Source organism: Melopsittacus undulatus, chromosome 2 (genome assembly GCF_012275295.1).
Source record: "Melopsittacus undulatus isolate bMelUnd1 chromosome 2, bMelUnd1.mat.Z, whole genome shotgun sequence".
Lineage (NCBI taxonomy): Eukaryota > Metazoa > Chordata > Aves > Psittaciformes > Psittaculidae > Melopsittacus > Melopsittacus undulatus.
Genome location: NC_047528.1, coordinates 94,853,483 through 94,878,861, shown reverse-complemented (window position 1 = coordinate 94,878,861; position 25,379 = coordinate 94,853,483). Strand labels below are relative to the sequence as shown.

Genomic DNA, 25,379 nt, shown 5'->3' with positions numbered 1-25,379 from the left:
ATTGGAAAAAAGAACCCTGTCTCGTGTTTATTTATTTATTTAGAAAGCACATACAGCAATGCATAGGGAGGGGAAGAGAGATGCAAAATAGGTGAGCATACAAATCCATCTCAAAAGAAATAGTGAGACACTTCCCAGATGATTAGTAGTACATCAGTCTATGTGAGCATTTAAACTGTTGTACCTCTAGATTAAAAAAAGAAACCACAGAGAATTTCTGAAGAACAAGGTAAATGTCTATATTTCAGAAATCCCACCACAATCAACTTGTAGGCAGCAATGCTTTTGTTTTGATTTTTGTTCCTGATATTTCCTCAAAGCAGTCTCTTTCTCATGCTATGGTTTCTTTCCTCAGTGTCCGCCTCTGGTGACAAGTAAGGATACTTGTGAATGAAGATTTCCCCTTAGTTCTCGACCTTTTCTTTAACTTCTTTTGATGCTTGAGTGAAATTCCAAGCTCCTCCATTATCGCATTGAAAGAAAGACACTGGTGGAAGACATAAACAGCATTAAATACTTATTGAAGGCAGAGTTTGACCATACCCTTTGCACAAATGCTGGCTTTTAGAAGCAAGGGCCTGAGCTCTTACTGATGGGCTCAGAAAGCTTCTTAGCTGGGTTCTGCTAGCTTTTAATAAGCCCATAAAGTATAACAGGTGAATCTGTATCAAAGTCATGTTTTTTGCCTAACTTGGACTTCCACTGAATTTAATATAACTTTGGCTTGACTAAAGCCAATTGTGAGTGTTTCTAAAATTCTACACAAATACATTTGCAATGTTTTGGTGGTTTCATATCATAGAACTTACCTGTTTTCAGTAGGTAAATTTCATCCTGACCTTAAAAGAAAAATTAGCTTTTTTAAATTACGTGTACTGTAGCCACAAAAAAAATGTGTATACTAGAGAGAACAACGAACACAACATTTGAAGATTTCCTTATGGTTTAGTTATTTTCTCTTCATGAAATTATCAGACATTCTAAAATATAGCAAAGTCCTCAATCCTCTTCTTTCTTCGGAAAGAATCTTTTAAAAATATTGTGTGTTGAAGAAAGGAGAAAAATTACCACAAGAATAAGGTAGCTGAATAATTTAGAAAGAAAGCAGAAATCTCTTTGTTTCCACCTCGCAACATTAACAAAGATATCCTTTCAAATCTACAGCTGGAATAATTTACATGTAACACAAAAAAAAAAACACAAAAAACCCACAACGAGGTTTTAAGTGGAAGTATCTAGCAATGCAAAATGTGTTCCATGCAAATATATATAAATAGCTTATTTATATATAAAATGAAGTAATGGTACCAGTGTGAAACAAAGCTTTAACCTTCTTACCTTCATCAAGTTGAATAAATCCTTCCTACCAAACCCTTTCTAGAAGTGCAGAACTGATCCGCTTTAAAACAACTGGTCAAAACTACAGTTCTTGTAAAATGACAGCAACAGCACAATGGTATGGATCTATGTATCAAAAGTGAATTTCCTTCTAGAGTGATACCAATGCAAGGTAAGTAATGCTCAGCTCTCAACCAGTAATAATCCAATAATGACCTCAGTTACACAGGGCTAAAAAAAGGTAAAACCAGATATATGATTCAAAAAGGAAAAAATCAAGCTTTTCTAGTAGCCAGGTATTCTAGAGGAATATTTTCAAATGCAAAAGAGTATAAGGGTAACCTGGATCAACCATTTGTTTAAGGTAGCAAAGGAATCACAGAGAAGGGAATCACACACACTTCTTCCCCTCCAGTATAAATGTTTCCTAAAACATGTGTAACTCTAGTTCTGCAAATGAGCTCAGGGCATCACTTCATCTGTGTGTGTGTATGTGTATTTTAAATGTGCATGATCTTGCATATGCCATCTTGTCTGTTTGTGGGAGTGGTTGCACACTGACTAAGACCACATAGTATGTTAAACCTGTAGTTTAATATGTTCTTTCTCTGAGATGCTCAATTTTTGTTCATCTAAAATTCTTAAGTATACATACTTAAACAACTGCTAAATCATGACATCCCCAAAATGTAACAGACATAGGCCAGGGCAGTGTACTGGGGTTTTTCTTTGGTGTTTTTTTGGGAGGTGTGTTTTCTTGGTTTTGGTGGGGATTTTTGTTGCTGTTGTTTTGTTTTGTTGTTTTGTTTTGGTTTTTTTTTTTGGGGGGGGGGTTGTTTGTTGGTTTTGGGTTTTGTTTTGTTTTGTTTTTTCTTTTTGAATTCAAATTACTGTCTGGTAATAGCCAGGAATTTTCTGGTGCATTTATCATTTAAATATCCCTTTTGATAATGCAATAAAGGAATTCCAGCACTACTGGAGTTAGAGTCAAAGGTGTCTGCTGCATGCCCATGCCCTCTGGAAGCAGCAGGTGAAGCAGGTATCACCCTAACACAGGCACTATTTCTATATAACTTCAGGTTTTTTTAGAGAGTGGCACCACTTATTTACAAACTAATAAAACTCTATGCTCTAAGTGGCTGACTTAGCATAAATAATTTCTCCCTACTATCTTCGTTTCAATTGAGCTTTCAAAATCTTCTAGTTTCAAGGTACTTAAAACACTTTTGGCATGAGTCAACCTGAAGCAATGAATTAAATGTAGATTTAAGATCCTGAACTGATCCTTCAAAGATCTTCCAATGGTTGTGGCCATAACTATGACTCTGATCAATTTTGCACATATTCCTGTGTCTGAGATCCTATCACCTTTGAGAAAACCAGTTGGAGGTGGTAAAAAGCATTTAAAAATCTGGAGGGCTTTCTCTGCCCCTCTGCCTTCACATGGAGCTTCAAAAGGTCAAAAAGAGCAACCTGAGATGATACTTCAAGCTTTCAGGATTAATCGTTCAGAAGGACAGATAAAGATGAACTTTCTTTTGAGCACCAGAAGCACAGCTCAAAATCCTATTTATCTCCAAGCTTCTGCGTGCAATTAGGAAACTGAACAGATGTTAAAAAACAGGAATTGCCCTGAACTTTTCAAGCAGTAGAAAACTGTGGTAGAGAGTGAATACCAACTCATTCAGAATGCTGTAGGATTTACAGGAAAATCACAAAGACATTCAGTACTGACTCCCAAGACACTCTCTGAACAGCTCCATGTCTTCAGTATAATTACAGTAGCCTTTAAAAAGGGAATGGTGACATTAAAATGCTGTTTAGAAGGGTAATATACTGTCCTTTTAGTCTCATACTCAGCCAGACTGAGTTTCTTTAAAAAGCTGGGTTTTTTTGACATGCTGTTAAGTCCACTTTTGAGGTCTCATACAGAATGAGAACAGAGCAAGCACAGTGCAATATATTTAACAACAGAGTAATAAGTTTAACATTTTGCTTTTAGTCAGCTTAACTTTCTCATTCTAGCAGTGTCAAAATGCTGCAGGACATGGAAAGTGAGGCTAAAAGGAAATGTCATCCTTTAAAAACAGGATAGATTTAGCTCTCCTTGTGATGTTAGACTCTTTATCTTTGCCCTTACGGTCTCTTCAGCAGGCTACAAAAGCTTGGTCATGAAGCTCCCAAATCCTTACATTCCCGTACAGAAGACTGTGTTAAACGTTATGATAATTATAAATTCAAAATTTAAAAAATAACTTCAGATACAAACAAGATGGAGAAAAGAACCTGTAGTCAGGCTTTATCAATCTGCTGCTTTTGCTGTTGGGTTATCACTGCAATCAAGATTTTCCGATTGCATTTTATTAACACCCCTCAAAACCAAGCAAATTACAAAAAAAACCCCAAACAAACGTAAACAAAAAAAAAACAAACACAAAGTTCCAGACAAAAAGGAAAAAAATCACCCAAACCACAACACCAAAATAAAAAAACAAATCACCAAAACAAAACCAAACCCAGTGCACTGTGTTGGGGAACTGAGAACTATGACAATCAAAGGACATGGGCCAGATTTTGTTCTCAAAGAACATGTGATGGGCCCAGGCACAGAGGAGGAGGTACCGAAGTCATTATTTCTCTTTGGCCTCAGAAGGACCCATAGCTGTGAGGGACACTGACATATGTCTTCTGCTGAAAGAAAAGTGATTTGTTTGTGTCTAGTGCAGCGAAGTAAAAATATCCAAAATAGTTTCTCCTAGTGAGCAAAGTGCTGTTCAGCACATTAAGAATCTGTTTGAGTATTCCTTCACTGGTGGTTAATTGCATGAGGAGATCACTAAATTAAGTCTTTTGAACTGTCAGAGCCTATTGAACAGTGATTGTCAAAACAATATGACAATAATCCGTGGATTATTTTAACTCTTCCCTAGTTATATAAACTGTCAGTTTCCTGTTTACCAGAAATAAACCCAACCAAAAACCAAACAAACAGTAAAGCTGCTTGCTCGTTTCCCAAACCATCTAAAACCAAATGGGAATGTTAAGTGAAGGCACAAATGGCCACAGTCATGTTTGGAGGTGGGATTATGGCCTGAAAGTGAAAGGGCTCAGGGGCTCCAGCTGATGTTCTTTGAACAGGGGGAATTTGCAGACCTGACAACTTCACAAGAAATTCTGTTTTGCAAGAACCTCAGTGAGACAGAGGATTTCTTCCTTCTCCCATTTTTCCTTGTCCTTTGTTTCCAAAGAGCTGAAGACATGAAGCTTCAAGGCTTTGATCTGAGAGAGAGGGCACAAGCACATGATACTGTGGCAGTACTTTGTGAAAATACCAACCTAGCTGTGGAAGGCATTAGTGCTGTGCTTGGTCTAGTTCTGTGGTGCAGGTGTGTTGTTAATACACACCCCTCCTACGTCTCTGAAATGATCATCATAGTGCTTTTGTTCCCCTCATTCTTCTTTTGTTTCATTCTTTCTCCCTCATTCCCTTGGCACCTTTGCCTAACTGGTTTGCAGACTGTTTAATGAGGGCAAGAACTGCCCTAAATAAAGGTAGGCACACTGATCCCAGCCAAACAAACCTGTCAATGGCTTGGGACTAGCTTATTCACAGCCCCTTTACTTTCAAAGGTAGGTGGCTTCTGTGTGTCACATCATATACCTTTTTTTTGCGTACACTTATTAATTTGATTATTTGAGGAGTTCTGACTAAAATGCAGCAACAGCAGAACAAAAAATAATACAAAATGACATAAGGGTATCCGTATAGCCACATTTCTCCCCCAGATGGTTCTGGCTATGCTTTACTGGCAGTGTAGCAGTAGGGCTGATGGAGTCTGTTGTGGCTCATCCATCACAGGCAGAGTTGCTGGCTCTTGTGTGCAACAAGGTACCCATGTTGACACGCCCCTGAGAAAGGATCTGGATGTATTACTGGGTCCTGGATGCAACTGCAAAGCTGCAAGTTAGGAAGATGCAATGGTGACCATCTGTATTTGTGAACAGAGTATTTTTTGTAGCCAAATTTCAAAGTATAGTGGTCATAGAAGCTTACAGTGTCTACAAGCGTAAAACCTTTGAATGCTTTAACATTTCTTCCTGAAGCTTGTTATGTCTATGCACGAGTCCTCCCAGATGCCATGCACTTCATGGGAGATGCTATGGGCTGTGTTTTCCTTAAGTCTTGCTGTTAACCTGAAGGCAACTGCTTTTTCCTGGAACCACAGCAAATCTTGCAAGAAATGCCTTTACAATCATAGACTTGTTAGCGTTCTGGTGTCATCCTGGCTCAGCTGCTGGCATAGCTGCTATAGAGCGAGTAAGGCTTTTTAATAACTCTTTGTAGCTAGATACGAAGCTCTGATAGGGAAACGAAGAGCTGCTTTGTAATTCCCACAGGCAAGACAAAGTCTGTGAGGTTGTCGGCAGGGAAAGCTAGACATGGGAAAGCAAAGACTATTATGAACAATGTGACTGTTTCCTTGACAGATACGAAAATGTTTACCCAAAAAGTGACAGAAAAATTCTGGATTCTGCATTCATCTAAAAAGTGGTTAGAAAACTGTTGAAGCTACAACTCAGAGGACTTTTTGCGTAGAGCAATGATGGAGGTAAACACATTAGGAATTTTCTTTCTCCTCTGGGACTTGAGAGAAGGTGAATTTAATTAGTTTTAAGTCTTCTACTGGGAAACTGCAAACAAAAGTGCTTTCTTAAATCAGATATACAAGAAGACGTAATTCAGGTCTTCGCTGGTAAGAAGGCTCATTTTATGAAGAACCAAAGCTTTCAAGGCCCTATTCAAACAAGTTAAAATGCCATTTTGAGCAAGACAATTTCCTGCAGTGTCTGGAGTGGAACATAAACACTCATGTACACAAATGAGCACTGGCAAGAAAGAAGTAGTTCTGAGCAACACATCTTTGACACAAAAAATACTTAAGCGTGCTGCCAGCATAAATAATGCTGACAAAAACTGTGACATGGATAGAAGAAAAACGCATGTCACTGTATGCTTTTGCTTTTCTTAGGAGCCAGGTACGAAAGGAGCAATTCAAGAGGGGAGCAGAGCTTTGCCACAGCACTCAATTGCTGTGGCAATAGAGTGTGAAGGCATCCAGTTGAACAAGTTTTCTAATTGCAGTAGAGTGCAGAAATAGCCCCTCAATAAAACAGATCATTAACTTGTTTGATGAGGAGGAACTGCATTGGGCAAAAAAAACATAAAGTAGGTGTGAGGAGTGGGAAATGAATTAGTGAAACTGGTGGTAAGCTGGGATATAATGAGTGATACAGATAAAAGGTAATAAGATTTTGAAAACATGGTTGTTTGACATGGTTCATGACACCCTATGGGTTGGCATTTATATACATTTTGTGTATCTCAGACTGTCATGTGGTTTTTAGTGGCAAAAGCATATTGTCTCCTGCCTTGGCAGTCTCTCTAGGCTAGCTGAATATCAGAGGAAATCAAACTGTTATCTTTCTATACAAAGCATCCAGTATCAACTTCCTACACAAAAGTTTCCTCGTGTGTTTCAATATGCAGAGCAATGCCAAGGCTTTCCTGTTTGACATAAATCAATATCCTAGTTTTGCCATAAAGGAGATTTCTAAGTTACGAATCCTTACAGTAGTGAACACCATGAACTGCTCAAGCCAAATCAAAGGAGTAATCCTGTGAAAGGTATATACTAGGGTGCCTGAGGGTGCTTTTGTTGAATACGTTCTTAAATGTTAATGGTTACATGGCATAAAATTTAACTGATGGATATGATTTTGTGCTATGATAGTTAGTTGGAGGCATTGGCTAATGAATTTTAAATGGATAAATTAAACTTCATTAAATATTGACACTGGGAATAAGATATGCCAGCTAAAAATCTCTGGCTGCTTATAACAGGGGTTCAGAAAGTTAATGGAGCCCTGCAGGTTGCTTTCTGAGTTTATAAAGAACTCCCTGGCCTGCTTGCTGAATGCCTTGGCAGAGAGAGAGTAAAATATTTCTCCATGCTTTTAGTAATGTGACTGCCATTGGTTTACTTAGGTTTGGTAGGAGATGAAAGGGAGGTAAATAATTTTTCTTACCTGGAAAAGGTGAATTACTCCATGAAATGACACGATGGTAATTGTACATAGAGACTGTGATAATTCTTAAAATCTACTACACTCTATTGCACTCAGTCTTTGCTGTAGGTGTAATTATTTTCTGTGATATGCATTTAAACTGCCCAAATTTCCAGGACTTTGACAATTTGTGTTAGATAAGCTTATCTCCTGCTGAAGCAAGAGGCACTTTGAAGTCATTAACTATGTGTTGCTGAGTACAGCCTTTGCCTTTATGTGAACTGTTTAATGTTTTCCATCAGACACACCTTTTTGCTTTCCTGACTATACAGTGTGAATTGAGGGCTGTGTTCGAATCCCTCGCTCCTCTCGGATTAACTTGCCACAGTCTAACTCCGTAGATAAGGTGGTGCCAGAGGTGGAGTTGGACGGATGGGTTTGCTTACACTGTAGTCCATAAAAGAAACAAAAGGCCTTGCATGCAAGAAAAGAAAAATGGAGAAAATAAATAAATGAAAGAATTAAAATTAAAAACAAACATGAGAATGAGATTCAAAGTCTATATAAATCAAAAGGGATTCTATTTGTGGAAACAGAAAAGTCATAGATTGCACTTGACTCCTGCTTCGGATCAGCTTAGTGATAATATACACTATATAGCATTTCCCATCTAAGCTTCTTATTTCACCGAATTAAAAATAAAATGAACTGAGAGAAATCAGGAAGTAACACTGGAATCTCTGGTTTTCTACTTTCTGTAAAATTACTTTTGGAAAAGAAGTACGATGTTGTCACATTAGCTCACTTAAAGATTTTAATTATTAAGAGGCTGCCTATATACAATAAGCAATTCATTGCTGTGAAAAAATACTAGTTTCAGAAATAGTGTATGTATGCACATATGTATCTATCCCTGAGTACAATGTTATTCATCCAACATATTGCTAAGTAAATTAATGCTCCCTCATGATATAAGCTTTAGATCTACTGTAATTACAACTTCAGGACTTTCCCAGACTCCTGAAGATTTTCCAGGATGTTCTGTACCTCTTACTATTTATACTAAACATTTTAATTAGCTGCAACTGTTCTCCAAAACATGTTCGAAAGAAAGATCTCCTGAGACATAAATGAAACAAAGACACAGATACAGTCTTTATGCATTTTGTGCTAAAACTCTCCTATAGGGTTAAAACACTAATCAGAAAACACTAATAAAACACTAATCAGAAAACTAAAAAAAAATAGAGTCATCCTTTATCTTCAACTTATTCCAAAACAGGGACACTGTGATTGATATGGCCTGCACAATTGCTCTGCAGGAGCTGCGTCTGTTGTTTGTAGACAGTGCCATTGCGTGTAACAAGGGCTTGCTCAGGCACACTTGGAGATGTCTTCACAGCCAGGAGCTGCCCTTTCCTCCAGGATACTGTGAGGACCAAGTCCACTGACATTGGCATTAGGCATCATAGACCCAAAATAACAGCAAGAGATGTTTGGAAAATGAAGATGCATGGTAGGATTCGTCTCACTTCCCTTCAGCTGCCTGAACAGCAGGCATTTAGTCTTAGCTTACAGTGATCCGTTACTGGAAGCAAGGAGATACAGGTGATTTATCCTATCCAAAATCAGATGTTATCTCCTCGAGCCCCTCAGCCCTGGCTGCTTGTTTTTGCTCAAGTTTCAATCCCTCTCACATCCCAGGACCATTGCTATGTGCAGTATAAATTGCACCCCTGAGACCGAGTTCAGAATGCTCCCTTTTGTCTTCCACTCATCCCTGCTGCCCTTGTTAAAGTTATTTACTTCAGCAGTAATTTCTGGCATTTAAATCTTGCAGGAATATACTTTGGATGAATAGGATGAATTTCCCAAGGAAAACCTCCTGCCTTTACAATCTAAAAGTGCAAACTGAGCTTAAAAAAGTCACTTTGAAGTAGATATCTGGTGTCTAGAAGCCTGAAGTTAGGTTTTATGAACCTGTCTCTTGGTGACTGCACTTGCAGTGCAACACGATCCCCATCCCTACAATAAGTCCTGTTGAAGTGAAGAGGATCAGGGCAGCGATAGCAGTTGTGCCAAACAGAGCCACATCAGGGTCCAGGCCATGGCCAGAACCAAACCAGCACCAGGGAAGGCAGCCAGGGTAAGAAAGGTGGCAAATAACTTCAAGAACAGACTCGTCCTTTGTTTCTTTTACAGTTGCTGGTGGTTGAGTAAATGGGTGCTTACAATCTATTTTGATGATTGATTATATCTCACAAACAGATGTAATACTCAAGGCAAAGCATTTCCTCTGTTTTCTCTCTGCCATTTTAAATTGTTCCTTATACTTCAGTGGATCTATAAGCAGAATTCCTTTGGCTCCAAGATCTTACTTTACTGTGGTATCCATCAACTTTTAGTAGGTTTCCCTGCATTGAAATGCATGGTTCAGCATAGTGTGTAAATTCCTGGCTATGAAAAAAATGCTTTCTAGAGCAAGAATAAAACTAGACTTGGGGGTTTAGAAGTACACTCTTGTTGTTACTCAAAGGGCTGATGCTAATGCCATATGAAAAAAAAATCCAGTTGTTTTTTATTCCCTTCCAATGTAATTTATACTAAGTCTTAAAGATCAAGCAGAAAATGTTTGAGAAATTAATTGCTCTTGTTCTGCACTGCCATACTAAGCAGCACTAATTGGACTGTGGGTGAGGTATGTCCCTGTTCTTATTCATCAATTATTTATCCTTAGTGTGAAAAACCATGGTGAGAGTTCAGCAATACAAAATCTGCACTCCAGCAGAGATGTATAATGCAGTCACCTCCACATCCACAAAGGTCAGTCTCCCAGAAACATAAGCAAGCTGGGAATGCATGACTCACCTGCTCAATATCGCTGTTTTTCCTTGATTTATATATAAATTCACCAATGGCTACAAACACCGAAAGAACAAGCCCTGCAGCGAGCACTATGAAGATTCCTCCAATATTCTCCACCCCGAGAGCACTGGCTTCTTTGCTGTCCTCCTCGGGGCAGCCGTTGCCTCGCCACCACTTCTCCTTCATCATGTGCAGCTTTCCCTCCTCCTGGAGCTGGAGGATGGCGATGGTGATCTTGTCTCTGTAAGGAGACCCTGCAAGGTGAGAGCAAGACTTGTCAGTGCTGGTTGCAGCAAACTGAAGTCAGGGAAGGAGCAAGCTGTTGCTATATGAAGCGAAAGTGCTTCCTTATCACAAGATTGATTATTCCAGCTAAAAGTCAGGTTTCCTTCAGCTGGAATGGGGGAAGAGGATTATCTGTTGGTGTCTGCCCTGGGGACTGGAAAGCAGCAGGCTCCTTTGGTGCTGTTATTTGAGAATTTATTATAATTTCTAGGCTCTCCTACTGAGGTTTATTTAAGCCTTGGCTGTGGGTTTTCTTGCTAAGTAATTCCTCCATATTATGTTTGAATATTGCTTTGAGCATCCTTTGAGACTTTGCATCTCTTCTATTTACTTCAACATCTGTTTATTTTTCCTGCTGCATGTACAATAAGTAGCTGTCTAAGAAAAGCCCACAGTCAGATATATTCTCTTCTCATATATACCTGCATTAGCCCACAATTCCAGCTACCTAACAGCTTATAAGAACAATGGGCGGCCAAGTCTCCTTTTCCATGACTTGCAACAATGTCAGCGCTGCAAGCTGAAAACAGAAACTATTGTATGCTTTTCTTTTCCAGGCCAACAGTGTTGATGGGCCTGTACTGTATCTGGCAAGTAGCTGGGTCACATTGGGTGGTTCAGTCTGTTCAGGTTGGCCTCTCACACACTCTGCTCTGGCTCTCCATCTTCCAGAATCTCTGTCATCTCTAAGTCCTTTCAGCCAACTTGTGCTGCTGCAGGAGCACAAGTCTGTTCCCCCAAAAAGGGGCAAAGCAGAGGTTTGCCCCTCACCTGGCTTTAGCAGTAGCACATAGTTAAAGGGAATTGCTACTGATCATCTTATATTGCCAGAAACTGAAGTTATGAACAAAAACAGCAGCAATCCTGATAGTAATTAGAATAGAATCATAGAATCATAGAATAGTTAGGGTTGGAAAGGACAAGTGGAAGTTGGTTTTGGCACTGTGAGAGAGACTTGTCTTTATGTGGCAAGCATTTTATGATAGCAAGCAGGAGAGGGTTACAAGAAAGGCTGCTTGATTCTAAAGACATGTATGTACCTCCAGATCCTAACACGTGGGACTTCCTACAGTTGGAAGCATTTAGTCTGGACTGAAATAGTGTCACCAGCCATGGGTCCATGTAGCTAACTACCATCCACCCTTTTCTTTCCTTTATCACATTAAGACTGTTATCTTAACAGTAATTTTACCAAAAGCCACATTTTTTTCTGCAAATTAAAGCTGTTGCAATCCTCAATCTAATAATGGCAAACAAACTTTTAAGGCAGAACATGTGCCAGAATCTGAGCAATAGTGCGGTACATATAGGCTTAAGAAAAATCTCTCTAGGCACCACTTTTGTGTCTTTATGCTAAATAGCCTTCAAAACCTGGCCTCACAGCTTCAGTTTTCTTTCTCAGATTGCCATGCAGGACATTATTAAAAATAATTGTACCATGAATACAAATCCCTTTCTCTGCTTTCCATTTCCTTTAGCCCACAACATTGTCTGAGGAGAATCAGCTTGAAAAACATTTCAGTTCTTTGTTTTGTTGTGCCAACACTCAGCTATTTTTCAATGTCTCTTACTGCCAGCACTAGGACATGCTGTGACCACAGATGCCAGGAGACGTGTCAGATTATACAAAGTCCATCTGGGAAGCCAGCAATCAGCAATCACTGCCTGAGGTAGCCAGCTTTGAAAGGAAAATATGCCTGCTGTAAGTACAGATGATTTCTATGCATGCTATTAAAGAACCAAAAATAAGTCCAACAGAAAATAAAACAGAAACACTTTCAAAACCAGAGAAGTGAAATATTTCCACTGAAAACATCATTTTCTCTCAGAAGAAAGAACAGAATACTTTCTACCTTAGGAGAGGTTTGTCACCCTGATAGCTTAAGACTGTTCGATTGGAGGACTCATCCATTTTCCCTTGCCTGAAAGGACATAGCTGTTAGGTAAAGTGAAGCAGCCTCGGTCACAGTGCAGGATTTGTGGAGATATTCATTCTTTCTCATGATGTTTATGTTGCCAGCAGGATTATCACAATTCATCTTGAGGGTAACAGGTATATCTATATTTCTACGTGTGCTTTTAAAGTTTGTCAAGTGTGCCTGGAGTGCTGGATTGGTGATGTTTTATTGGTGAGCACTAAAACTGCACACAAATCCATCTCAACACCTCTTTGAATATTCAGCCTGTCATTTGTGGCCTCTGAGCTATTAACAACTTACCTCTCAGGCCAAGAAATACATCCATCTACTTTCTTAGCAGTCTTCCAAGTAACTAATAATAGCTTCAGTGTTAGAATTACTAGCATCAGCACTGGCAGGGAAACTGGAATTAATACCTGTCCTGACACCTATAATAATGCTGCTTTCTTGAACTGGATTCCCCCCCAGGGTGACATTTTGCATAGGTTTTGCTTAGAGGTGCCTTTGCTACAGCAGTACTTCCAGAGTGCATTAAGTTCACCACCAAGCATTGTTGCAGATTTTTCATTAGTAATAGTCTTTGCCAAGAATCTGATGGAAGCCCTCCTCTCTTTGACCCATTGGCTCTGTAATGAACATAAATGGAGATGTTTGTTGATATAACTAATTCCACTTTTCCTAACTCAGCACAAAGGAGGAAGAAAGCCTATATTTGCAGGGTTTTTTTTACTTGCAGAAGATGCTCCGATAAAACAGTACATTTTCTAGATTCGTAGAACTTTCAAAAATTATCCTTCTTGTTTCTTTGGCAGCCTAACAGTGTTGATATTCAGCTCATTCACTGGAAATATGGGAGTGTGAGGCATATGTTTGCTACTGAAAACCCTAGTCATGTGTTTGTGCATTCTGCTGAAAAAAACAAATGCAGACACCAGTTAAGAACTACTGAAACTTTGGTGTTACAGGTCATGGACAAGGTTTGGGTTTTTTTGTTTTCTTTGTTTATTTATTTGTTTGTTTTGTTTTTTTTTGTTGTTTTTTTTTTTCTAATACAGCTTCTGATATCAATAGTCTTGAATGCTGTGAGAAAAACAACAGAGCCTCTGGGGCCCATCTGTGGAGATCTGAAGGATCTCCACAGCTTATCTTGTTTATGAAATCAATCATTTAAGAATTTAATGTGCCTAATGGCATTGAATTATTCCATAAGGCTTGGAGATATCTATTCCCATGAATTTTGCTGGTTTTCCTTAAGAAAAAATTAAAGCACATTTATCATACAAGAAACATCTTATAAATACATTTCACAGCTGTATTGCCAATGGTTGTGCTCTCTCTGAGGATTACCATCTGTTCCAATTATTCCTTCATTGTTCTTGGTTTAAATTATGGCAGCTTTATAACTGCAATGAAACTTTTGCTGTACGTTTGTCTTTATTTGGGATTTTAGCTTTGGTATCATTTTCCTCAGGGTGAGGAGGCTGTTCTAACACAGCCAGTGGAAAAATAGACTTAAAATTTTATCTGCATGACAATCTGAGGTACTCAATAGCATAAAGAATCACAGCTCACAGTGCAGTGGTGTTTCTCCCTTATTCATATCTTGTCTACTAAGAAACCAGTGGACAAAATACTTCACCTGCTATATTAGTGTAAACTGATAGTGCTTTGAATAATTTCCCTGAAGACAATAAAATTGCATAGCCATTAAGTGAGTGTGGCATGGTAAATGCATATGTGAGCAGTGTGGAGAAGAATATTACACAGGAAAAAGATCTGGCTGCCCAGTGCCAATTATTCACAAGAACAGACCAAAAAAACCTGACATACTTCCTAATTCTCTATAATTAGAAGATCTGAAAAGGACACCAGATATGCTAAAAAAGGTCTACTGGAAAGATTTCACCGAGATTGGAAGTCTTAAGACTCCGCTTAACTTAAAATGTTGAAATCACTGATGCAGAACTTTACAATTGCTTCTTGCTGTTCTTATGTATTACTCAGAGATCATAAAACCAATCAGAATTTCATCTCTTTTCATGCAGTTTTCTTGAGGGTGCATACACAGTATGTAACATTTATCCTGCCCACCTCCATTTTCCCAGAGGCACTACCACATTTCTCAAACTAAATTGAATTTCAGTAGACCAGCTTGCACCTTGAGCATCACAGAGGACACCCAGTTTGCTATGAATGGGATGCTCCAAGGCAAGCAGGTCACTCGACCTCATTCTGCAGATGTAGCCTGGGCTGCTATATTCCTGCTTGCTTGCAGTTACTGCTTGCAGATGAGCAGGGCAAGAGCAGATGTTTTGCCTAAAGAAAAGCTCCTAGGGTTTCTTTTGATGTGAAAGGTTTCTAAAGGACTAGGGCACAATTCAAATGGCCATCTAAGCTTCTGAAGGGGACATTGCTGGTTTTGCTCCACAACACCTGTGCTAGAAAGCATCTTACCAATAGGGGTTCCCACGCCGTAGCCTTTTGAATCAATGAGCCCCCCAATCTGGGTGAGATTGCAGTTTCTCTGAGTCACATATTCTATGCTGGTGGACTCCATTAGCAGCGCATAGTCCGTTGTGAGCACACGCTGGATTCCTTCATCATTGTTCTTCACTAGCGCTGTCTGCTGCCTGCTGCTCATGAATGCCCACATCTTCTCATATGTTGATATTTTGGATTTCTAAGGAGGGAAAATGAGGACACAGAATCACACCGGCACCCAAATTACACTTGTAAAATATTTGTCAGCCTTTTGTTGTGACCGATGCCAATAGCACATTGGACAAGAGAGTTGGTAGCAGGGCTTTCCCTCCCACAGCTTTTCTCTCTTGCTGCGCTTTATGCTGAAGAATCTCATTTTTCACTTCCTTTGCAGTGCCAGGAAGTTCATTACTGGCACAGCTGTGAAGTGCTTTGAAGTTTTTTGGGCTAATGCTGTTACATGGATTACAGCAAGCAACCCAGCTAAATTAGTGCAGCTGGATACTGTTACACTCAGAATCAGCACACAGAAGCCACTGCTTCTGAGTGCAACAGCATTTTCCAGGGCAAATTCACTACTCCAAAAGCCTGATGATGAAGTACTGGCTCTTTTGTATTGATACCACTTGCCTAGAAGTCATGTGCATCAAGGATAAAGCTTGAGAAACAAACTTAAAACAACTTCTAAGCAAACTTCTGCTTTTTGCTTTCCATTGCAGTCAGACTTAAGGACTTCATCCTCTTCCCACTGAAGCTGAGGGGGAATTTGCCAAGAGTGTGTACATGTCCTGTGTCAGTGCCCAGCTGCACAAAGAAATGGGATGCCAGAAGCCCCAGATGCTTGCGTACAATGTTGAATATCCCTTCCTTCCCGCTCCTTTCCCTGCGTGGGAGCTCACAAGGCACCCTGCAGGGTAAGGCAGTGCCAGTGCCCCTTTGTTCAGACTTCTGCCTTTGTTGGAGGATATGGAAAAAAAACTGAACCTGCTTAGGGACAGGCAGGAGCCCTGTACCTGCAACCCTCAAGATGTGATACCTGCAAACCGAAAACCTTCAAGCACTCTCACAATGCTAACAATCAAACCTGTCTCCTTATACGCTCTCAAACAACATGGAGCACACAATGTCACTTGGACCATTAGAAACTGTCAACAGAAATGATTTTGTCGCAAGACAGCAAAACCAAGCATTGCTGAACTGCTCTGCTCTGCAGCCTAGCCTGAGCCAGACACACACAAACCAATTCTTTAATGCGAATATGAGTTGAAGGTCCTCCACACACTTACATTTCCCCAGTTCTTGGCCAGTAGATCCTTGCTTCCTTCATGGGCCCTATCTTTGGTTTGTAGCCACCATAGCTGATTTTAGACTCACTGTGTGGAGGCCATATGTGGTCCACACCAGTGGATTGGGGATTCCCATGACAAGTTGATTTTCTGGTTCTTTGAGCTTTAAATGCTAATATGCTTTACCTGTAAATTCAACACCTGTGAATGCCACCTAAATTCCACCTAAGTTTGGTAAGCCACAGGATACTACTAAACTTTGAAGATGGTTAAGTGGCTCTTTACTAGCAGAAATTATTTTTACTGCTCAGTTGGGAATATCGTTTTGAAATTGATGATAAGTTTATGCAGTAGATTGAGTCTGATACTGAATTTACTGGAAGGATGCATTCCTTATTCAGACGAGTTTGCAAGAAAGATCTTAGCTTCTCAGTTTGCCAACTCCCGTTTTTTTTCAGGATAGATCATATGCCAATTTGTGGCCATTGGATTCTCACTGACTTCAGTGGAAACATGTCTGCATATCAGAAGGTAGGGGCTGGCAAGAGCTGCAACATGACATTAAGATCTATTACCACAGAGGGGCAAGAAAGCAACGGAAGATTTATAGACATGTTGGAAAAAGGGCAGGACAGCAGTCTGTGTGTGTCATGATTTGTCGATGTGAAACACCTTGCCTTCTGTTGGACTTTTCCTAAATCTGGACATTCATGCAGATGGTGAATGCTTCCTGAGATCCTGTTGGCTCACCTGCCTAAAATCCCATCCACTTGCTGGATCACTCCTTAACTGTCCAGGCCCTGTTTTCTGGGTATTTTTATCTGGGACCTGTGTACAGGGACGAGACTGAGGTTTCTTCAAGGTCAGAACTACATTGCTTACCCCAAAATAATTTCAATTGCTTTTGTTTTCATAGCCTGCAATACCTGGGTAGAAGGTATGGTCACTGCAGAAGCTTTCTAGAAAATATTGCCTCTTTAACAATAGTTTTTCTCAGGACACTATTACAACAGGGATACTAATGTAAGGCTTTCAAAATTAGTGGAAAACCACAAGTGTTAGCATATGCATTCTAAACAAGACTAAATAAAAAGTGATTTAAGTCTGAACAAATGCAGAACAAACTTTCAGAAAAACAGTGGAAGTACCTTGCTTTTCTTTTATGTTTCCCAACCTGTATCCCATCCAGTAGGTGCATTGGGTAATATCTTTCAGGGGCTTCCTGCTGTTACTTTAGGCACATCTTAAACCAAAGCTCTTCAGAATTTGCTTCACACCAAAATCTTTTTCTGCCCATGATGTCTTCAGAAACACACTTTTGCCAAGTGTCTCTTACAGTTCTGATAATCAGACCCATCTGGTCTTTCTGTTCTTTTATGCCCTGCAAGGGAGGGACTTTCTTGCTCTTTTTTCCTCCATAGTGAGAAAATCCTGGAAGTGTCACAGTTTTGCTTTAAAAAAATGTTGATCCGAGTCTTCTATTTCTCCTGGCATTTCTTGGCTTAAGCACAGGGCATAACCTTTAGCTTAATCAAATCTTGCAAGACAAGAAGCACCTGAAATGATGACCCTTCCTTACTGCAACCCAGCCCTGCACCACACTCCTGCAGGACATTTTTTTACTGCTGTTGCATCTGCTTGTGCTGATCCCTGCTTTCCCTGTTTCCATCACATCAGCACTCTCAGGTGGCAGGACCATCTCTGCAGCAGAGGCTGCCCAACATGAAAAGCAACTTTCACCCCAGCTCAGCTCTTCTAGCCCTCGAATCACAGGGGTACGGCTGTCAGGGGGTACTTCTGGGAAGTGGGGTGCTCCTAGAGTCCATCACACCATGGGACAGCTCAGGAGAAACTGTCCAGGCCAGGTCAGGACTTCACAGCTCCCCAGAAAAACGCAGAGTTATTTCAAGTGTCTTCTCTAAAACTGGTATGGAAAAGGTGCTTTTTCCTAAACTATACCATAATGCACATGCAACATGGGCACAAGAGAAACTGCTGCCTAGAAACCCTTACCCTTGCCTTCTCCTAATTCCCAGGTCTCTTACTGATGTGTGTGTGTGTGAGGGGATGCTGTCTTATGTCAAGAAGTATATGTCCACACAGAGCACACAGTATTCCTATTGCATACCTAAGTATCTATGGTATCTATTGTACAGAGACCTACTCAGTGATTTTTATTTATTTTTTTAAATTTTGGAGAGCATAAAGAAGTCTTAATCTTGTGAAACTCCTGAAGGGCTTCTGTAATAAAAATAACATCACCTTTTCTATAACACTATGTACATGTCACTGGTTTACAAGTGTGATAGACTGTGGTTTTCATGTATGTTTCACTATTTCACCTTCACTATTGCAGAGAATCCATCTCCATGCTGTAAAAACACTAGTATCCTTTCACTTGCATTTGTGTACACATGTATTTCAGGTACAAGTAAGCTAGCATCTATAGCATACAAGTATTTAATAACCTTGTTCATTTTTTTTAATAAAGTTTCGCATTCTTTTAAACCTACAAATTTTAACCTCAGGGATTAATGGTGCAGAAAAAAAAATCAGTGTGAAGCTGGAAGCAGCTCTAGGAAATTGTTCTGAATTTCTCATGAAATTCAGGAGCTATTTCCTCTAAACATACATGGAAGTAACAGGCTTTGAAGATTTCTCTCTGATGCTGAATTTGATTTCAGAATAGCAGCAGCAGTGACTATCTTTGGGCAGTGAAGAACTCTTAAACCAAGGGAGCTTCCCAGACTCCTTCAAAAGGTAGCATAGATCCTTTCCCCTGCAGTTTCCAGGAATATCTTCATATGGGTTTCCCAGCATATCTTAATGGAAATGTCAGCTCATCATTTGAAGAACTGACTATTATTAGGCTCTGAAAAAATACTGTAGTTTGTGTGTTTCTTTCAGCGTGGAAATGTTTCTATTCAGCCACAGGAGAGCCATTATAAGGGCAGTTCATCCCTGACAGCTCCAGCAGGGATAGCCTACCATCAGATCTATTACATTAATGGGACATCCTTGATGAGCATTATTGGTTTTGAGAGGTGACCCAAATACCCTAGCCAAGATCCTTTTTATACGTAAGCATTTTGCCTCATGCAGAAGCATAAGGGCTTGTGGTTAAAGTGGGGCAGGGGATTTGGGCTGGAGCAGCAGAGGAGAGGGACCATGCATGGCACAGGTATTATTTTGCCCCACATGCTGCTTCCCCACAGTGTCTCATCCTCCTCAAAGGCACCTCATATTTCACTATCTATAAACACTATTCTTGGATACTATGGTGAAAAGGTTGATACGAGTTCATTCAGTGTTTAACTTCCCTGCTGAGACTACTGATGAAGCTGCTAATTAATTCTAATTGTCACAGGATTTTTGCACGTGTATCCTATATTTATAGCTTGTTTGCTTTCACACTGACATTTTATGAGATTAATCCATTTTGTATGTAATTAATACTAATATGGGAAATAAATGCAGTTATCTACAAAGCAATTAGCCACAGAAAATGATTTTTTACTTACAGATGTGATCATGTGTGCATGTAGCCTGTATATTAATAATGTGTGTGGTATTGAACACTGGACCATTTTTAAAAAGGGACAAACTTGCATTTTACTGTATTATTGCCATGCAATTATACTGCCTGAGGTGTAAATGTGACCTTCAGAAGTGATCTTGGGCAAGTGGCTGGAAGAAGCTGAGATCCCACCCTGAGAAGCAACCTGGAGCAGAATGTCTCTAGGTGTTTTCCCCCATTCCCTTCAGGTCTTCCCATCAAAGATATGGGTTCGCCCCTCACAACAGTACAGCATCAGATTGTTTCTCCATATGTCTTAGGGGAAAATCTCTCATCTTTTACATAAATATTGCTGAAGGATCCTCTATGGATTTGGGCAAATGGTGTATTTACCTATGATGCTAATTCTTTCAAATGTTGTGATTTCACCTCACCATTTTATTGATGGAGGGCCATGAGACAGTCTAACCGTACAGAGCTGGCTGATGCCATCTTACCTTGAAGAAGGTCATGGTGGATCCGTCTCTAACGGCCCCGTACTCTATCTTGGTTTGCTTTGCCAAATCATCTGCTGAATCAATGGGGGATTCCATCCTCTCCACAGTCAGGAAGGCAGCCAGGTTGGCAGTATAGGATGAGATTATGATTAAGGTGAAAAACCACCATATTCCTCCAACTATTCTGGTAGAAAGAGCTTTGGGCATCAGCTCTGATCCTGTTACAATATCATCAAAACAATCATATTAAAATGATGCTGAAAGATGCCTTTCCTGATACCACAGACTGTTTTTAGGCACAGAATGCTATTATGAGTTGTAGTATGATAAAATGATTTAAACAGTAATCTCACAGATGCACAGCTAACATTTATAATGGTAACACACTGTGAAGAGGATGTATGCCATGATATATGACAAATGGAAGTATCCTTGGATCTAAGCCCCATTATATTTCTGAGCTAATGCTCATTGTGATATTAACCTCTTGCATCCCCAGCAAGCTATGCTAGTATTTTTGTCAATTTCCTGAATCTTTTTTTGCCAGTATACTGTAATCAGTTTTTTAACCAGAGATCTTTAGTAGAATGCTGTTCTTTTCAATGCTTGTTCTAGTTACAAATTACCTGGCAGAACTACCATACAAGAGAAACCTGCCCTGTGCACCCTACTGACATACCTAAGCAGAAACAGGGCAATCAATACAGCTCCACTGAACTTACTGGCCTGTGCGAACCTGAGATAAAATCCCAGAACACATCTTATTATAAATGTGTGGTTTACATCTGAAAATTCAGAGGGTGAATGGATGTGTCCTTTGGATCTACAGGGCAATACAGTTTCTGTCCAGTGTTATTTAACACTCATTATTGCTGAAAGGGTTTTAGAAGATCTGCTTGCGTGTCACCAACAAAAGCCAAAGTGCTCTGCTATTGTCATAGAATCCTACAGAAAAGTACCTGTGGAAGTTAATTACACTGAATCAGCTTCTAAACAGCTCAGGTAAACTGTATTTAAGCCACACAGGTACTTCCATTTCTAAGCATTCTGATGCACATTTTATGCTGTTTTTCTTTTTACAGGCATCACTACCGAACTTAGCTCATTGGGATTCAAGGATCTGGTTCAGTAAGGCATTTACACAGCCACTTGAATACTTTTGATTTAAAAAGTAAGGCTTTTGCATAATTATTTTGTTAATGAAGGATGGACTTAAGAAAGAACTTAAGTGCCTGTGAATAGAGATCTCAGCACGTAAATCCTTTGATGTGACAAACATATTTCTATTACTGGAAAAACATGTTGACATATTATCTCTTCCCAGATATTTAACGATTTCTGTAAGAAATTTAAACATGTTACTGAGAATATTTTTGGACTTTGAAAAAATTTAAATGTGACTTTTGGGGCAAAGGCCAAAAGGGTAAAAACTTTCCAAACAACACAAACAGATTTAACTTAGCTTTGTACACTTACAGACATGTCTCTTAAAGGTCAAAGCTAAGCATAGCCCAAGGGTTTGAGGAGGCTGACAGAATTGCCAAACTGTGAGAGCAGATGCTCTGCTTGTGCAGCCCTCTGCAGTCCTGGTGCTGGACAGATTTCAAATTAAACAGCAGTCTAAAAGCAAAATTCACTTGAAATTTTTGAGTCCAAATATATTTGTTTCAAGAGCTGCAGCTCTATATGGGTTTATGTTTGTGGTCTGTTGTACTTTCTTGCTTTTCAGGTTATATTTTTTTAAGTACAATGAAATCTTTATTGTATTGTTGCTCTCAGGAGAAGTGTGTTTATTTCTAAGCTGAGGTTGACCTGCAAAAGCCGGCTTCTGTGAGTGCTGATTCAAGTCATCCTGAAGGTATTATTTCTGTCAAGCTTAGACAACTATATAAATATAATTTCTACACTTGGACCCTGATGCGATACCTAGCTCTGACATATAGATCCCAGTAATGAATAATAGCCAGATACCTTGCAGATACCTCAACAAGCAATCATGAAATCTGCCAGTGCAGCCTTCTGGCAGCAGAAGAGAGTAGGCAAGGAGACCTATGTGCTGAATTTGTAGGGTGAGATGCCAAATCTCCTGCGGTTTCCTCTAGCAAAAAAGTTGTGTGTGAAAAATCAGCAGAATACATTCAGTACAATTAAGCTCAAAATGCCACAGTCTATTAATTATGCAGTGAGCTACTGTTTTGCTTTAGTGAGGTGCTGAGCACACTTTGCTCCCAGCTGAACCAAGCGTGGCCAGCATCTCTTTTGATCACTCCAACACTTATTTCAGTGTTCGCATTTTTGAGGGCATCAAGGTGAGCAAAAAGCATTAATATATGTTCCATGCTCACCAGCTTCACCCTATGCACTCTCCTCAACCAGATACTTCTGTTCTGACCCACTGCCTGGCTGAACTGGGGCTCTGACGGGTAGCTTTTCTTTCTGAAAGTGATAGTTTCTCTGAATGAATTGGATGAAATGTGCCCTGTTTGGATGCTTTCAGAGTAGGCATAACACATCTGAGACTTGCAGGGGAAAACAGGGGAAGTAACGTCTAAATAAAAGCGTTGCTAGCAAGACTCGGGGTCAGAGACAATACTTGCTGAAGTCTCTCTAGTGCCTTTTAATGGCAGACATGACAGCCAATCCTGATCCAGACTTTGCTCACGCTCTGTAGAAAAGAGAAAGTCTGATCATCACATTTTAAAATTTAATAACAAGTGGCTTCCAATCAAGCACAACAAGCAGCTGCTGCCAACAAGAAAGAACATAACACTAGATACAGAGTCACAACCATTCACATCATGTTCAAACTCTTCACATTAATGATGATGCACTTACAATCACACGCACCACAAGTTTGTACATGGAAACATTTGTGTTGCCTTACAAATGTTTTTCTTTCTTTCTTTCTTTGTTTTTCTTTCTTTCTTTGTTTCTTTCTTTCTTTTGCTTTGTTTTTAATCTTCTTGAAAGACAAGCAGAGTCTGGTTGGGGCTGACTGTCATGTACCCAAGGTAGTGGTAACGAGCAGACACTGCATCCCACAGTTTGCTGTGGATGATGGTAAACTCCAAAAAAAAGGCAGTACACCAAAACACAAAATCCTGGGGCACTTTCACACACAGGGCAATCACAGTTATATACACACACCTGCCTGATACTGTAAAACCTCAGCCAGTGTTTTACTTGTAAGTTGGAAAGAAAATAAAAGAATAAAGCATCCAACCCCTTCAAAGTAATTCCTATGATCAAGCTCCTGTCCATACATTAGTGCACCAATAAAAGCAAGTGCATCTTAGATAAAATACAAACTTTATTCTCTAACATGCTTATGAAAAAGTCCTCCTCTTGTTTTTTTCACTGCTACTCATGTCTGTTAAAGAGGGAAGAATAAACTGTACCTGAATGAGTGCAGAGATGGTTTTATATTCCTTACTTAAATGTTTAGGGATTTAATACCAAGGTACTGCTGGGCTTTCCTCTGAATTGTGTTTTTGCTTGTTGTAGCAGGGTGGGAGTTTTTTTGTTCAGCTTTGATTCAACTTGAAATGTTTGACAGAAAATATTTGCATTCTTTTCAGTGGACCCCATTTTTCGTGAATAGTGATTTAATTGGAAACCTTAGAACATATATGCCATAACCAAATGTGTTTAGTACACATATCTGTTTGACTTCCCACATGGAGTAAGCTTCACTGCCTTTCCTTGTCAACTGAGTTAAGTGTCAGCTGTTTCCAAAATCATCATCAACTTGTGGAACTTGTGACTGGGCAAAGTTAATGCTTCTAAGGTTGGATGCATTTACAGAAGGATGGGACCCATACCTGCAGAAAAGCCATAAAAAAAAAAGGTTTGGTTTTGTTTCTAGACAAAGTGTTTGACAAGTGCCAACAAACTTAACAACCTTTCTGAAGAAAGAGCATCTTTGTTGTTGTTGTTCAGCAATTATAACTGTTTTTCTAGGATAGCTAAGGCTGTTACTGTTTCCATTGGGATGGAGCCCAACATCTTCCTATTTCCAAACCTCTTATACCAATAAACTCAACTTCAGCATGAAGCACTTGTAGCTCTTCTGCGATTATATTACATTTTGGCCCCATAAACTCCCATGTGACCCTTTCTGCTTCCCTTTCTCTCAGATGCTTCCTCTCCTTCCTTCTGCTGCAGCCCTATTCTGGGCTATTCCGCTCCTCTGCCTGCTCCCGGTTGCAGTGGCACGTCGTTTTCTTCCTTTGTTCTGTTGCTGAGTTTCTGAGATCAGGTTTTACAGTATGAGTTGTATTTACAGAGGGTGGAGTTTACCAGCACAGAAGCCCTTGAGCAGACTGTGGGATGTGTGCGATAATGAAGTGTAACCGGTGTACCTTGCTGCATGAGAGCTCCAACTCCAAACCAGAAACTATTTAGTAAAGTAAAATTGTTTTCCACCACATCTGAGTCTGGGTTGCACGGGTGGGGGTTATACCATTCATATGGTGTAAACCTGTGGCAGTTAACAGAAACAATCTGTAAACATCAAGTAGAGTACATACAGTGGCAGCAAACCTGCTGAACAATGCACAAAGTGAGGAGGCTGATGAAGGAAGCAAGGAAAAGGAAACCTCAGCTGAAAGGCTGTCTGTGGGATGTCCTGCAGCTGCCTTGTGTGAGCCGTGGAGCAGCACTGCAATGCCAAAAGCTGTTTGCACAGTCCCAGATCTAGCAAAAGGTTACTCCCTTACTCCTCCCACTCTCAAGAGTCCTCAAGGGTGAGGCTGCTGCAACACCCCACAGTTTCCCTGCCTGCACTACTGGCAGACAGACATTCACAGGAGCAGAAAAAAAACTCGAAGCCATGTAGCTGCTCCTTGCAATAGCACTTAGAAAATAATGGAGGAGTAAAAGCCCTCTAAAAGCAACCATCATTTGCTGTCTGTAACTGAGATGCTTGATGCTGAATGTGCTCTCCCTGCTCAAGGCTGTCATGGGAGCGAAAGAAAAGATTGCCAATGGTTTGAAGGTGTTTAGGAGCAACTGTAGTGCCTGAAAGCCATAGGACCATGTTGTCAGTGTTTCTGAGAGAAAATTATGTGGTGGATTGCCTTAATGGAAGAACTCCCTCTATTCCCTACACACCGTCCTGTAACTG

General features: G+C 40.0%; 1 protein-coding gene across 1 annotated transcript in view; it reads right to left on the bottom strand.

The window, feature by feature from the left end:
- Positions 1 to 309: 309 nt before the first annotated feature.
- The window catches only part of GRIK1 (glutamate ionotropic receptor kainate type subunit 1), a 174,693-nt gene continuing 149,623 nt past the window's right edge, over positions 310 to 25,379 (bottom strand). The window contains exons 13-17 of the mRNA XM_034074032.1: positions 24,616 to 24,734; positions 20,255 to 20,472; positions 14,928 to 15,153; positions 10,273 to 10,523; positions 310 to 487 (exon numbers count right to left, since the gene is read on the bottom strand). Of these exons, the coding sequence (XP_033929923.1) occupies positions 332 to 487; positions 10,273 to 10,523; positions 14,928 to 15,153; positions 20,255 to 20,472; positions 24,616 to 24,734 (970 nt within the window). The 3' untranslated portion in view covers positions 310 to 331. The remainder of the gene's footprint in view (positions 488 to 10,272; positions 10,524 to 14,927; positions 15,154 to 20,254; positions 20,473 to 24,615; positions 24,735 to 25,379) is intronic.